The following is a 15,963-nucleotide window of genomic DNA, read 5'->3' on the forward strand; positions in this document are numbered from 1 at the left end:
GAATGTAGGACACCTTGCTGGTGTTGCAGAGTTGCTTGGTAGTGGGAAAAACCTCTACACACTCAGTGACCAGCAATGAAGTAATATTGAGAATACAGAAGTATTCTGTGAGTAGAGACAGTAATATAAATGAGTAACAGTAGTGTTTTCTGTAAACAGAGTAATTGAAAAGTGTGAGCTCTCCAGTTTTTTTCTTTGTCAATTTCTGTAAAAGAATGGAGCTGTGATTTTGTTAGTGGTTCCATTGAATCTGTAGCTCAATTTCTGGAGTATTGCCATCTTGACAACATTAACTCTTCTGATCCATGAACACTGAGATTATCTGTCTTTCTATTTATTTAGGACTTTTAAAATTTATTGTAATGATATTCTGTAGATTTAAGTGGTCAAATTTTATACGTTTGTTAAAGTTATTTTAAGTGTTATATTCTTTTTGATGCTATTTTAAATGAAATTGTTTTTATTTTTCATTTTAGGCTTGTTCATTGCTAGTGCATGGAAATACAACTGAGTTTTGCATATTTACCTTGTATTCTGCAACCTTGTTGAACCTGGTTATTAGCTTTTGGAGGTTTGTTTATTTTTGGAATCCTCAGGGTTTTCTATACTGATTTGGTTTACCTTGCCCTTCCTTTCTTTACTGTTTTATGATAAAATTTAAGCTCATGAATTGAGACTTGGTTTTGCTTTTTTAATGTAAGCATAAGACGCTATATTTTCCTTTGAAAACTGCTTTAGCTGCATCACACAAGTTTTGATGTTGTGTTTTTATTTTCATTTAATCCAAGATATTTTTTTAAATGCCTGGTAATTTCCTGTTTCATCCATTGGTTTTGTAGAATTTGTTTACTTTCTAAATATTTGTTTCATAATTTCTTACTGTTATAATTTTTATATCCTTTTTTGTTTGTGTGTTACTCTGGATAATATTTCATGCATGATTCAGTCTTATTAAAGGTACTGAAGTTTGTCTTAGGGCCTAACATATGATCCTGGGGAATGTTCCATATGTGACTGAAAAGGGTATTTTTTCTAGATAGGGATTAGTTCCAGTGGGCTGATTGTATTGCTTAAAACTTCTATATCCTTTTAATATCTTATCTACTTGTTCTGTTAAATACTGAGAAAGGAATGTGAGTATCCAAGTCTAATTTATTTGTATCTTCTTTCCTTTTTAATAGGATTTGCTTCATGCATTTTGAAACTCTGTGTTTAAGTAGTAAACCACTTAGGATTGTTATATCCTCTTGGTGAATTTTCCCTTTTAGCGTTTTGCAGTTTTTATTGATATCCCTGGTAATCTTTCTTTCTCTGAATTTTGTTTGGTACTGTATAGTCAGTCAGACTTTAATTTGCTTATTGTGTGCTTCATATGATATATACTTTTCTCTGTCCTTTTATTTCTAACCTATCTTTGTCTTTATATTCACAGTCGGTTTCTAAGAGACAGCAAGGTTGTCTTGATTTTTATCCACTCTGACAATTTTTGTGTTTTAGGGAAATGTTCACATCACTTATATTTAATGTTATCTTTGTGGTTGATACCTTCTATTTTTTTCTGTCTTTATTTTTTTTTTCCTTTTCCCTGGTTTCTCTGTGCTTTTTGTTTTTTAATTTTTGGCCACACCACATGGCATGCGGGATCTTAGTTCCCCTACCAGGGACCAAACCCACGTCCCCTGCAGTGGAAGCGCAGAGTCTTAACCACTGGACTGCCAGGGAATGTCTTGTGCTTATTTTTAATGAATCTCTTTTACCCACTTTTGGCTTCTATGAAATGTACTTTTTGTTTTCTAGTGGTTGCTAAATATACATCTCTGAAGTATCAGTCTACCTTCAAGTAATACTTGTTACTTCAACTATGTCATAAGAATATTACAACAGAATATTTTCACTTTCTTTCACCCTTTGTGTTATTGTTGTTACTGATTTTATTTCTACATATCTGGTAATCCCCGTAATGTATTGTTATCTTCTTATAGTGTTATTTTCACTTCAGTATGTTTTTAAAATGAGAACAATATTTTATTTACATATCGTCCATTTACAGTTCTCTGTATTTCTTTGTGTAGATTCAAATTTACACTTTGTATCATTTTTTTAAATCTAAATGACTTATTTTAACTTTTCTTTTAGATCAGGTCAGCTGGCAGTGGGTTTTATTTATTTATTTATTTGTTTGTCTTAAAACAGCATTATATTTTTTGATATGTACTAGCGCTCTGAGTTCTGTTTGAGTTTGCTCAAAATTCCAAATAACTGGTTTGGGGAGAGAAGAGGAGCCTCATTTGATTTGGGGGCTGTTGAAACTTAATATTTAATTTTGGGTCCTTTTTTTAGCTGAGAAAGTTGATAAGGTGAATGATACACTGAATGTGTAAGATAAGTATGAACAGTTTGAAAATCTTATGTTTGGGAGTGTTGACTTTTTTTTAAGCTGCCGTTTAGAATAAATCAAAGGGGAACAGAAATGTCTGCTATTCTAATATTAAAGACTTTTGAATCATCTTGGAATTGGTTAGAAGTGCAATCTCTCATATGTCATCCCAGAACAACAACTTAATAGAGTGCTCAGTTGGCCGGGTGCCCATTGAAATTTATGAGGAATTCTTGGAGGCACTGAATGTGGCAGGTCTGTTGAGACCATATAGTCCTTTGACCTAGGAGGCCAGTGATGTTTCAGAGTGCCTTTGAGGTCAAAAATTGTGATAATGACACTAAGATATTAGCCTTTTTCACCATTCACAAGTAAACAATGGAGTTTTCAAGTAACTGCGTGGCTGGACATGATAGAACAAATAGAGCAGGAGCACGGGAGAACCTAGATGTCTTATTAAAGAGATCTGTGTCAGTTTTTATTTCTATTGTAAATATTGGTAATCCATATCACAAAATCTTTTGGAGTCTTTCAGTGTTTTTTCCCCCAGGTGATATATTTTCCTGCCTTTACTTCCAATTTGTGACTTTTTTTTATAACTTTGTTTTCTCACCATGTTCCTGTTTTCTCTATCTTCATTAACATGTGGAGTGTATTAATAATAGCAGTTTTAACGTCCTTGGAGGCTAATTTAATCTCTGGTTACATTTCTTCTTCTGTCCCATTGATTGACTTGTCTCCTTGTCGTGAATCATGTTTTCCTTCTTTTCATACTTGGTCTCTATTGATAGTGTGCTGCATACTGTGAATTTTACACTGTTGGCTGCTAGATTGTCTTGTGTTTGTTTAAATACTTTGGGGCATTCCTGGGGGGGGGAGTAGTAAATGACTTGGAGGCATTCCTGAGGGGGAGTAGTAAATGACTTGGGAGTAATTTTAATCCATTAAGTGCTGGCTTGTAATTAAGCAGATTAAATTAATTCAATGTTTGCTTGTTATTTCAGGTCTAGAACATTCTTTAGTTTAGGACTAATTTGGTCACAGTAGTGGGACAGTAATACTCTTGTGAACAGAGTGTCTAATACCTCATGTATTCCTTATGTATTAGAAGATCTTTTCACTCTTTCTAAATATCCTGTCTGTGTTTATGCTTTGGGAATTTTTCCACCTATTGCATTTGGGTTCTTTTCCTCCACTGTTGGAAGTTTTCTTATATGAATGTACAAATTTTACTCAAGGTGACCTTTCTGTTAGAGTTTCCTGCTTCTCTCTCAGTGTACCTCTTTCCTCTGAAATTTTTTACTCCAGAAATTCTAATTGTTTTGGCTTTCCTGAACTCCCAACATTGCTTTCTGTAGTTACTGAGATCAGCAGGCTGTGATTCGGTGTCTTCTTCCTGTACCATAACCTAGAAATTCTATTTCTTTCCCTCCTCTCAGAGATCCTTGTCTTCCAGTGCCATTGTCCAGTGTGTAATGCCTAAAGGTCATTATTTCATTGATTTTGTATGGTTTCCATTTGTTTGGCATGTAGAATTATTCCTCTTACACCATCGTGGCCATGACTGGAAGTTCCTATGCAGAGCCTTATTTAAACCTCTGCACATGTAGACTCAATGTTATGTATCCTTATGATTCAGGGGTTTAAGGAGATCAATTTCTTTTTAGATTCAGAAAAAACAACATTGTAGTTTCCTCTCCAAAGGAAAGGTCAAATGAGCACCATAACTATGCTACTCCCTAGAACTATTCCTTCCTTCACATTTATATGCATTAAAGCCAATGCAGCTGATCCAAATCCTAAATTATTTCCCATTTGCAGGGTATTGTTTAACAAAACCAGATGTAATCGTCAAGTTGGAGCAAGACGATCCATTGTTATTAGAGGAAGAGATTCTAAGCAAGAGCCATGCAGGTGAGTTATTGAGTATAGTATACAGGTCTCCAGGGGAAATAGGATCCAAAGTGGTCACTTAGAGGTGGACACCAGGAAATTGTTTAAATGCTTCCCTTTTTGAGGACTTATATCTTGAAGTTTAGAAAGAGTAGACCTAATATGATGTAGTAAGGGAGTGTGTAAGAAAAGGGGTAAAATATAAGCACGTTGATGTTCTCACTTTGCAGACAGTAAAATGGAAGATAGAAATCCACCTATATAGATGGTAACTTTAAATATGAATGATATAAGCATTTCCGTTCAAATATAAAATTTACTGATCTTTCATGTGGGTAATTTTCTTCAGTTTTATGCACTGCTACCTTAGATAGAAATCAAGAGTCAGTAAATGTGTTTGCTCCTGGTTTCTCTATTGTTTCTCTAGCCTGTTTAATTATCTCTACCCTAGTACCATTTCACACTGATTATAGCACCTTTATAGCATGTTTTAATAATGAGCTGATCAAATTTCAAAATAATACTCATGAGATTTTGTTTGGCATTATGCTAAACCTTGAATTTAACTTTGAAAAATTGAATTTAACCTTAACTAAGATCAGTGAGTCCTGAATTATTTTTAAATGTTTACTTAATTTACAATTTTTTATTTCTAATTTTTCAAATTAATTTTAGGTATGTCTCTGATACAGTCTAATAGCATTTTCTTTTAGTAGTTGACCTTAGCCCATTCATATTGATTGACTGTCTGTTACTTCTGTAATGCAAACTTATGTATAATGTTACAGAAACTCTTTTCAATAATAGGCCTATTTCCTTTGCTTTTTAAAATAAGTGTATTTTTCTCCCGGTAATTTAGTTAAGTTGTACTTTGGCTTAAGTGACCTTAAAAATTGTAATCTTAGGACTTCCTGGCAGTCTAGTGGTTAAGACTCCGTGCTTCCACTGTAGGGGGCATGGGTTCAGTCCCTCATCAGGGAACAAAGGTCCCACATGCCATGCGGTGTGGCCACAAAAAAAAATTATAATCTCATGTAATGGCTTAATCATCTATTTATTTAGACAGTATCTAATAATCACCTGATATGAAACCAGTTATGAAACTAAAATGCTTATTTTCTCTTCTGTCCCATATTTTAATACCCAACTTTAGTTTCTGTTATAATCTCTTAATTTTTAGCTTTTGAATATCAAATATGACTCTTACTTGATTTTAAAAGTATATATTTTGGTTCCTAGTTTTTCACAATGAGAAAAACATCAGGATTACGTCTCATTGCTTTTGTTACATCTTCCTCCTCCACATATTGGATATATTTTTTCTAAACGTCCAAATTCTTAAGGCCTCTAAAAGAGAGTTGTAAAACAGTACAGAAATGAGAGCAAATAATTACTCTAAATTTTATGAGTGATGTGACGTGTAATGATGCAGAAACGTGCGCTTAAGAAAGTTCTGAAGTTTCCCTGATCCAGTCATATTCTATTTCTTGATGAGGATGATAGTTACGTGGGTGGTCACTCTGTGGTATTATTATAATGGACAGAATAGTTGTATGTATATTTATGCTAAATTTCACATTTTTATAAACATGAGGAGACAAATCAGACAGTGAGAGATGATATTTGTTACAAATGTATTTCAGAAAGGATTTGTTTCTATAACAGATAAAGAATTCAGATCTCAAGACAAGTATCTTCTTAGTATGGCCTTCTGTGACTATTATATTTAAAATGTCACCCCTGTCCTTTCTTCTGTTTTATTTTTCTCCAAACCACTCATCACCTAATATACAATTGTCAGGTATTTTGTTTTCTGTCTGTCTCTTTCCACTGGAATATGAGCTCTCTGAGAGCAGATATTTAAAATATTTTATTCACTGATTCAACACCTGAGACAAAAACTTGGGACTCAAATGTATGTTAAGCATTAAACTACTGAAATTGTGAGTAAAAAGTCAAGCAACCCATTAAAAAAAGAGTCAAAGTCCATAAACAGGCATTTCTCAAAGAAAGGAATAAATGGAATTTATGAGAAAAAGTGCTCAATTTTGGTAATGTGGGAAGTACAAATTCAGATTGGATCTCATATAGTATGATTTTATATGCACTCAATTCTCAAACATGAAGAGGTCTTATGATTCCAAGAGTATGAGGATATCATGCAGGGAAGCATCTACAAAGCATGTAGCAGAATTAATTGGTATAAGTATTTGGGAAACCAGATTAGCATTTTCTTTAAAGTTTAACATGCCTGGGACTTCCCTGGTGGTCTAGTGGCTAAGAGTCCGTGCTCCCAATGCAGGGGGCCTGGGTTCAATCCCTGATCAGGGAACTAGGTCCCACATGCCACAACTAAGAGTTCACATGCCACAACTAAAAGATCCCGCATGCCACAACTGAAGATCCCACACGCTGCAACTGAAGATCTCACATGCCGCAACTAAGACCTGGCACAGCCAAATAAATAAATATTAAAAAAAAAAAAAAAAGTTTAACATACCTGTTCCCCATGACTCAGCAGTTTCACTCCCAGGTTTATCTTCTAGAGTTTCCTGCACTTTTTCACTGGGAGACAAAAATAAGACTTTCTTCATACAACATTTATAAAAAGCCCAAATCTGCAAAGAACCTCAATACTTATTCACAAGTGAACTTAAAACTAAATCATGATGTAGTAATAAAACGGAACATTGTACACTGTAGGGCAATCATGTTCTATGAATCTAAAATGAAAATTGTGCATATGAAATCAAGCAGAAGATGTTTGTAGGTAGAAAAATGCCATACAAATAATGGTCAGAAACATAATAAACTGAATAGTGCCTCATTATTTGGAATAAGAATGTTAAAACATACATACACAAATTAAGATATATGTAAAACTAATGTGTGTGTATAAATAATTTGGTGTATTGTAATGCACCAAAAAAGAATATTCCCTATTCCTCCCTCCTCTAGGATGTAATATATAATTAATATTGTACAGTTACATTGGGGTTGACAATAGAGCCAGGTAGGTGAGAGGTATTTCATGTTTATTGATGCACCAGTCAAATTTCTTTGACTTCTGAATCATCCTGTATATTGGCATTGAACCTGAGCCAGTGTAACCAAGAGTGGTCTGGGTAGCTCTGAAGCATACTGCATTTTTAAAGACTACTGATTTATTTTATATCACAGAGGGGTGCAAAAATAATCACAGAATGAGAGTTCTGTTCCAGATTTAGGAGCACAGAGTTGCATGAAATATATTTTATAGGATCTAAAATGGTATCAGTTGAGAGACAAGCCATTATTTTAGGGATAGCTAAAAAACTGTGGACATGCCATAAATTTTAAGATGCATCCTGATTGAGTGATGGTAATTTGCTTAAAAATGTGTGCCTCAATGTGCATGTGTGCTCTCCGGGTATTCATTATTAAGGTAAATAGTATAGGCAGCTCGTATTGTGAGAGTATAAATTACTGGTGGGAACCTCTTAGAAGGTATTTTCTTGGTCAAGTTTAGAGAATAGCATTGCCTCAAAAAATATCTAGATTAATCGTTAGTCCTTAAGTTGGGATGTAGGGTTATGTAGAGAAAGGATGTGGGTAGAAGATAATTGTTGAAAATGAAAAATATTATTGTTGTTAAGGAACCACTGATGGGAGACAAATAGCCTGGCCAGGCTAGATTGGAAAATATCGTGGAGTTGTGGAATGATAGCTAGAATATCTCATGTGCCTAAAGTTGGTAAAAATGGTTGTTTTCCAAAATGATGCCACTTAACTCTTTTTATCTGTGGTATTTAGAGCAGTGTGTTCAGTGCCATCTTAGGTTTTAGCATAGGGCTGGCATTTTATGTAGAAAGTGAAAATAGCCTAGGTAAGAGCAGTCAAATATATGAAAGAAACTTTTATGAGAAATGAATAAAATGTGCATTTCTAAATAGGCTTTTGGAAACAGGTTGAAACGTGATATTAAAGGATCTCAGTTAATAGAAACTGTATATTCAGAAGTAGATGGAATGCTTACATAGAGATTAGTCCTGGTTAAGACTAGTTTTAGGGGGAATTCCCTGGTGGTCCAGTGGTTAAGACTGCAGGGGGCACGGGTTTGATCCCTGGTCAGGGAACTAAGATCCTGCATGTAGTGCTGTGTGGCAAAAAACAAAAACAAAACAAAACAAAACAAAAAAAACTAGTTTCAGGAGAGTGAGTGATCATAATGAAAGGGGAAACTTGTGACTTGATATTCAAGAGAAGTTTGTTGTTGACCAACATTGATATAATAAACTAAGGCATCAGAGACAGCATACAGAAGTGAATTCATTCCAGGTCAATATATGGTTTTACCTCTCATCAGTTTTACACTTCTTGTACATTTGTAATTCTGTGAATAACTCCAGGAGGATTTGAGCTTGAGCTATAGAAGTGTTTTTTTTTTTTAATTAATTTATTTATTTATGGCTGTGTTGGGTCTCTGTTTCTGTGCAAGGGCTTTCTCCAGTTGTGGCAAGCGGGGCCACTCTTCATCACGGTGTGCGGGCCTCTCACCATCGCGGCCTCTCCTGTTGCAGAGCACATGCTCCAGACACGCAGGCTCAGTAATTGTGGCTCACTGGCCCAGCTGTTCCGCTGCATGTGGGATCCTCCCAGACCAGGGCTCGAACCCGTGTCCCCTGCATTGGCAGGCAGATTCTCAACCACTGCGCCACCAGGGAAGCCCCTAGAATTGTTTCTTTAATCAGAAGAAAATCAGTGCAATTATGAATTTATTTCAGTGTTGATGTGTAGAATAGAAAAGAGGGAACTCCAGCTGGAAGCTTGTAGACTAGTAAGTTCCTACCATCGTAATCTTTGGTTGGAAGTATAAGGACCTAGACATTGATATTCTTTCTCAGTCCAATCCCTTCTCTGATATATTGTTTGAAAACCCTTACTGACTGATTTTTCTTGTAGTTCTACTTATTGCTTATAATCAGTCATCCCAATGTCTCATTTCTGGTTGCCTGAGTGAATCACTTTTGAGAGTCCTCTATTAGCTATTTACTGTTCATTTCCTTATTTTTAAAATGCCAGCTATATAGAGATAATCATCATAATTTTGGTGTCCTTTTTTCTCAAGGAGTATAGGAAACATACATTTGGAATTTATTTATTTTGGGAAGATGTGGTGGCTAGAAACCAAAGAGTCAAATACAATATAGGGCATATATATAAAGGCTGCATCCTGTAAGAAATGTGTTTTAAGGCTTATAAGGCATTTTTATTTTCTTTATTTTATAAGACTGCAAACTTGATAACCTCTTAGAGAAAAGCCTGGCAAATCAAGGAAAACATTTGCAGCAAGACTTTTTTACTCAACTTGAGCATACAGACACAGGTGAGAAAACTTTCAGCCAGAAGTCACACTGCAGAGAACATCAGAGCACTCACTCAGAAATAAAGCCCTTTGAAATTGGAAGTAACTTAAGCCCTAATGCAGCCCTTACCATATCCCAGAAACTTGACACAAAGAGGAGCTTCTGTGATGATACCATATTTTGGCAAACCTTATACCCTCAGACTACCTTTACTGTACATGAGAGAACTCAAATGAGAGTGAAACCCTATGAAGAATGTGGAAAATCCTTCTCTAGGAAGTCATACCTCATTGGACATCAGAGAACTCATAGTGGGGAGAGACCTTATGCATTCAATGAATGTGAGAAAACTTTTACCCACATGTCATACCTCAGAGAACATCAGAGAAGTTGCATAGGGGAGAAACCCTATGAATGTATTGAATGTGGGAAAGCTTATGGCCATAAGTCAACCCTAAAAAGACATCAGAGAACTCACACAGGGGAGAAACCCTATGAGTGTAGTAACTGTGGAAAAGCCTTCTATAGAAATTCTCACCTCACTGAGCATCAGAAAAGTCACACAGGGGAGAAACGCCATGAATGTACTGAATGTGGGAAAGCTTTTACCCACATATCATACCTCAGAAAACATCAGAGACGTCACACAGGGGCGAAACGCTATGAATGTGGTGAGTGTGGAAAATCTGTCTGTAGGAAGTCATACCTCATTGTGCATCAGAGAATTCACACAGGGGAGAAAGCCTATGACTGTAATAAATGTGGGAAAACTTTCAGACATAAGTCATCCCTAAAAATACATCAGCGTACTCACACGGGGGAAAAACCCTATGAGTGTAATAAATGTGGAAAATCCTTCAATAGAAAAAGTTACCTCAGTGATCATCAGAGAAGTCACACAGGGGAGAAACCCTATGATTGTAATAAATGTGGAAAATCCTTCCATAGAAAGAGTTACCTCACTGAGCATCACAGAATTCACACTGGGGAGAAACCCTATGAGTGTAACAGATGTGGGAAATCTTTCTATAGAAAGTCTTACCTCATTCTGCATCAGAGAAGTCACACAGGGGAGAAACCCTATGAGTGTAACAAATGTGGAAAATCCTTCTATACAAATTCTTACCTCACTGAGCATCAGAGAAGTCACACAGGGGAGAAACCCTATGAGTGTAACAAATGTGGAAAGTCCTTCTATAGAAAGACTAACCTCACTGAGCATCAGAGAAGTCACACAGGGGAGAAACCCTATGAGTGTAACAACTGTGGAAAGTCCTTCTATAGAAAGTCTAACCTCATTGAGCATCAGAGAAATCATACAGGGGAGAAACCCTATGAATGTATTCAATGTGGGAAGGCTTTTAACTGGAAGTCATTACTAAATAGACATCAGAGAATTCATACTGGGGAGAAACCCTATGGATGTAATGAATGTCAGAAAGTTTTCACCTATAAAGTCAACCTCAGGTTACATCAGAGGGTCCACACATGAGAGAAACCCTATGAATGTAATACATGTGAAGTATCTCTCTCTAGGAAGTTTCACTTCACTCGGCATCAGAGAATTCACACAGGACAGAAACCTTAGGAGTGTAACAAGGGTGGAAAATCCTTCAAGAGAAATTCTCATCTACCTCTGCATCATAGAATTCACACGGGAGAAACCCTGTGAATGGGTTGAATGTGAGAAAGCTTTTAGCCAAATGCCAGTCCTAAACACTTCAGAGAGCTCACACTGGGGAGAAATCCTATTATTAATGAATGTGAGAACGTTTTCATCTACAAACAACCTCAGAGTACATCAGACAGTCGCCACGTGGGAGAAACCCTATGAATGTAATGGATATGGGGAAACTTTGACTGGAAGTGCAGCATCAGAGAACTCAGGGGAAGATCAATGAATATAATAAACGTGGAAATTTTCCCTTTGAGAGATCAACTATCAATCAACAAAACTCACAGAGAAATCCCTCATGTGTATTGTGTATGGATAGTGTTTCAACCAGATTTCAGCCCTCATTGGACATTAGAGGACTCACACAAGAGGTAAATCCTTGAAATTAATCACTTATGAACAGTCTTTCCGCCAGACTACTCAATGGGTGTTAGAAATTTACACAGGAAAAAATGCCTGTGAAGGAAATGGATAAGGAAAACTTTTCTCCCCAAAGACCACCTTCAATTTAATTGTACTGGAATCCAACATGAGGGTTGTGGGAATTATGCACTTTTTATGCAAAAACTATCATCACGTAAATACGTTAGAGGATACATTTGGTTAGCTAAAATACATATGTTCCTATTTTTTCCTACTGTCTTCTGGTCAGTGTATATAAGGAAGACCATTGTTAACTGAATTGCCTCTTCAAGAAAGAAGCCAAACAATGTTTTCTGCAAGACTTTTATTGTCTCAAGGTCGGCAGTGCATTTAGTGTGAATATTAGATTCATTATGCAAAAGTCATAAGCACAGTTGTTTGGAGAACAAATCTGAGTCAATCGAGGAGTTGCTGTGAGCAGTGGTACTCAATATTTACACTGTAAACAGAAAAAGAAGTTGTATTTTCATTCTCCTTTAGTTCAAAATATTTTAAAATTATCTGGGAGTTTTTTGACCCACACGTTATTTAGAAATGTGTTCAATCTGCAGATATTTTCATATTTATAGCCATGATTTATTAATGACTAGCTTCATTGTCTTGTCATATGAGAAAATACTTTGTATGATTTCTGCTCTTAAATTTGTTGAATTGTGCTTTCTGACCCCAACTATTTCCTATCTCAAAGTGCCATCTGAGCTTAAAAATGTGTATTCTGCTGTTGTAGAATAAAGTATTCTATAAATGTTGATTAGATCCCATTGACTGATGGTGCTGCTCAGTTCTGCTATGTCCTTGTTTTGACTGATGAATCCATGAAGTACAAATGGAAGTTTGTTGAAATCTCAGACTATAATTGTTATCAGTTCTTGCCTCACCAATTTGGATGATCTGTTTTTAGGCACACACTCTTAAGGATTGTTATATCTCCTTCTTGTCTCTACCCCTTTGTCATTATGTAATGCTCCTCTTTATTCCTGATAATTTTCCTTTCTTAAAGTCGGCTTTGTCTGAAAGTAATAAAGCTACTCTAGTTTTCTTTTGGTTTGTGTTAGTATGACATTTTTTTCTTCATCCCTTTACTTTTAATATATCTCTTTTTATATTCACAGGGGTTTTGTACAGGTAGCATATTTGGGTCTTTTTTTAATCCACTCTGAGATTGTATTTTCATTGGTACATTTAGATAATTCACATATATCTGCCATGTTTTGAAATATTATCTATTCATTGTACTTTTTCATTCTTTTCTTTTTCTTCCTTATATAATTTTAACTGTGTATTTTATATGATTGCATTTTCTTTCTTCTTGGCATATCAATTATAATTTTTAAAGCTTTAGTGGTTGCCCCAGAGTACAGTATACACTTAAAGGTAATTCAAGTAACCTTCAAATAATACTCTGTATGCTGGAGGCTTGGACAGGATATATCTAGATATTTTTATTTATATATGGCTTGGTATTCTCTGGCTTCCTGGATCTGGGGTGGGAGTGTGTCACTAATTTTGAAAAACTCAGCCATTATTTTTTGTTATTTATTTTTTGTTAAGATCCACGTGGCTTGCGGGATCTTAGTTCCCTGACCAGGGATTGAACCCAGGCCACAGCAGAAAGTGCTGAGTCCTAATACTGGACCACCAGGGAACTCCCCTAATTTGTTTGTTTTTTCTTCTTCTGGAATCCTAATTATATGTACATTCCTTCCTTTGTAATTGTTCTCACATTCTGTAGGTATTTTGTCCTTTTTTTTTCTTCCTTTTTTTCCTCTTGCATTTCAATTTCTGATGTTTCCATCTTGAAGTTCATTTACTGTTCCTCTACTGTGTCCAGGCTACTTGGGAGCCCCTCAAAGGTATTTTCATTTCTGCTGCACTGTTTTTAATTACTGGTTTTTCCCTTAGGTTCTTTCCTAGAATTTTAATCTCTGTTCTTCTAATGTCCGTTTGTTCTTGCATGTTGTCCATTTTTGCAATAGAGGTTTTAGCATATTAATCATATTTTAAAATTCCAGTCTGATAATTCCAAAATCTGTCATATCTAAGTCTCGTTCTCTTGCTTGCTTTGTGTCTTCATACTGTGTTTTTTTCTTCTCTTGCAATACATTGTAATTTTTTGTAGAAAGGCAGACATGATTTATTGGGTACAGAATCTAAGATAAATAGGACTTCAGTGGGAGAGTTAATGTTTAGCTTGGTAAGATTTATGCTAGCATGTTCACTGTTTGCTATACCTGTAGATGTCTAAATCAATTTCTGCTAATATGCTTGTTTTTCTGTTCTTGGTTGTCTTTGAGTTTCCCTAGAATTTCCTCCTCAGAGTCTAAATCTTGCAGTTCTTTCAGCTGTAATCCTCTTTTATGCAAGAATCCTGTTGATGAGTTGATAGTTGTGGGGCAGGGGAAGCATTCTATGATTCCATGATTACATATCAGTCTTTTACTTGACCTGTGCCCCTGGGATGTATCCTTCTCAAGTGCTTCTCAGCTTCTTGTTTCCCGTAGGTGTGAGAAACAGGGAGGTTTGGAGTTGAGTGTTTTCCTTCCCCTACATGAGTTAGATTAACTCACAATAGTTTTCCTTAAGAACAGGCACAGAACAGAATGCTCTGGATATGTTAAAAATGGCTCCTTTTCCCCTCTCCCTGCTGGAAACACGAGGGAATTTTTCTCTGACTGTCATCAGGAGAACTTGGTGGGGCTCCTTGAGGTAAAATTCATGAATGTGTGGCATTTCCCCTAAGAATAGGCTCACGGGAGTTTCTAAATCTCAAGCTAGTCCATACTCAAGCTCCAGCAGTTTGATTATATTTACCTACCAGTTTCTGGCTCTAGCAGCTTCTTGGCAAGCTGTGTTTCTCTGTATTCACCTTTCTTGGGGCATTTGTTCTCCCAGTGACCTCAGTTGTCTTAGAAGTGTTGTTCACTTTGTTAGATTTTCTTCATTGTTGTAAAGATGGGACTGACAGTTTCCGACGTTTTTACATGTTGGAGTAGAAACCAGAGCAGTCTTCACAGTTTTTGATAATGCTGCTAGGCTTGGACTCAAATAATCTTGACATAATGTACCAGGAGTACAGCTTTCATCCCATGTGTACTGTCTGGGTGGGGATATTCACTGCCATGTCTATAAGAAGTAGCTTCTACAACCCCGGGCTGGCAGAAATGAGAAATTTCAGTGTCCTGTCCCTCCTGAGGTAAAAACGCAAAATTCTGAAATGAGGGGATGGAGCCCATTTGCTGGTTTGAATTTGCTCAGATTAGCATGCCCACAGCAAAGATCTGTGGGGTGGGGGAAGGGGAAAGTAGTGCATTCATATGTCAGACTCTGGCTGTTCTTAGTTTAGATTTTCTTGAATGTATGATTTTCACTTTGTGATACGCCCTTCAGGCAATATCCAGAAACTTAGTAATATTTTAAAGACAACTTTCTCCAGTTAAATCAGTTATTTTGCTGTTTTTTTGTTTTCTCTTTTTTAATATGAGTAGATGATCCACCACACCTGAGTGGTTAGCCTCAGAAAACCCTCTGGCTGCTTTAAAATTTTTCTCTTTATGTTTAGGTTTTGAAGTTTTTCTGTTGTGGACCTACATATTTTCTTCACATTTATGTTGCTTTGAGTTCCAGATTCTTGGATACAAAACGTAATTTCTTCACCAAATTTTGGAAGTTTTCAATAATTATTTCTTCAAATATTTTATCATTTTTTCACATCTTAACCACACACATTCGATCACTAGTATTTTCTCACAGATCACTGATACAGTGTTCTCTTGTTTCTCAGCCTGTTTCTCTCTGATCTTTAGTTTAGGTAATTTCTATGGATCAAGAATGTGCCCCCATAACAAAAAGCAATTGCCTAGTTGTGCATGACTGAAAATACTTGTGTGACATATTTTGTTCGTTTATACAGTTGTTTTTGGCTGAATTAGTACCAGTTGGGTACTAAGTACTCTGTCACTAGCAGCCCAGAAGTCTAAAGACACTGCATTTTTTAAAAGATCATTGTGACTGTTTTGCAGAAAATGGATTAAAGATGCTAAGATTAGAGGCGAGTGGACCATTTGGAGGTGGCTGGAGTAAACCCAGGAGAGAAACTATGATGCCCACAGGCTTGATGTGTATTCCTAGGTTAATCCAGCTAATAGGCCTTAACTCTGTATCTTCTGGGACAGATGTTTGTCTGCCCCCGAGGAATAAGCAAGGATTGGGTCCTGGACAGCCAATGAACTGAATCTGTTAAAACTTCCTAT

The 15,963-nt window shown here is 36.2% G+C and overlaps 1 protein-coding gene across 9 annotated transcripts in view; it reads left to right on the forward strand.

Annotated features, from left to right (window-relative positions):
• LOC309664401 (uncharacterized protein) overlaps window positions 1-15,963 on the forward strand; it is a 35,146-nt gene that overhangs the window by 13,779 nt on the left and 5,404 nt on the right. For 8 of the 9 annotated variants that reach the window (XM_082469717.1, XM_082469712.1, XM_082469716.1 and 5 more), the window contains exons 4-5: window positions 4,199-4,291; window positions 9,540-12,757. In XM_082469717.1, coding sequence (XP_082325843.1) covers window positions 4,199-4,291; window positions 9,540-11,107 — 1,661 coding nt within the window. In that variant the 3' untranslated portion in view covers window positions 11,108-12,757. Of the gene's footprint in view, window positions 1-4,198; window positions 4,292-9,539; window positions 12,758-15,963 lie in introns of those variants that run through there. The other variant, XR_014265735.1, reaches the window with a different exon arrangement.

Source organism: Balaenoptera physalus (genome assembly GCF_965194825.1).
Source record: "Balaenoptera physalus genome assembly, chromosome: 7".
Taxonomy (NCBI): domain Eukaryota; kingdom Metazoa; phylum Chordata; class Mammalia; order Artiodactyla; family Balaenopteridae; genus Balaenoptera; species Balaenoptera physalus.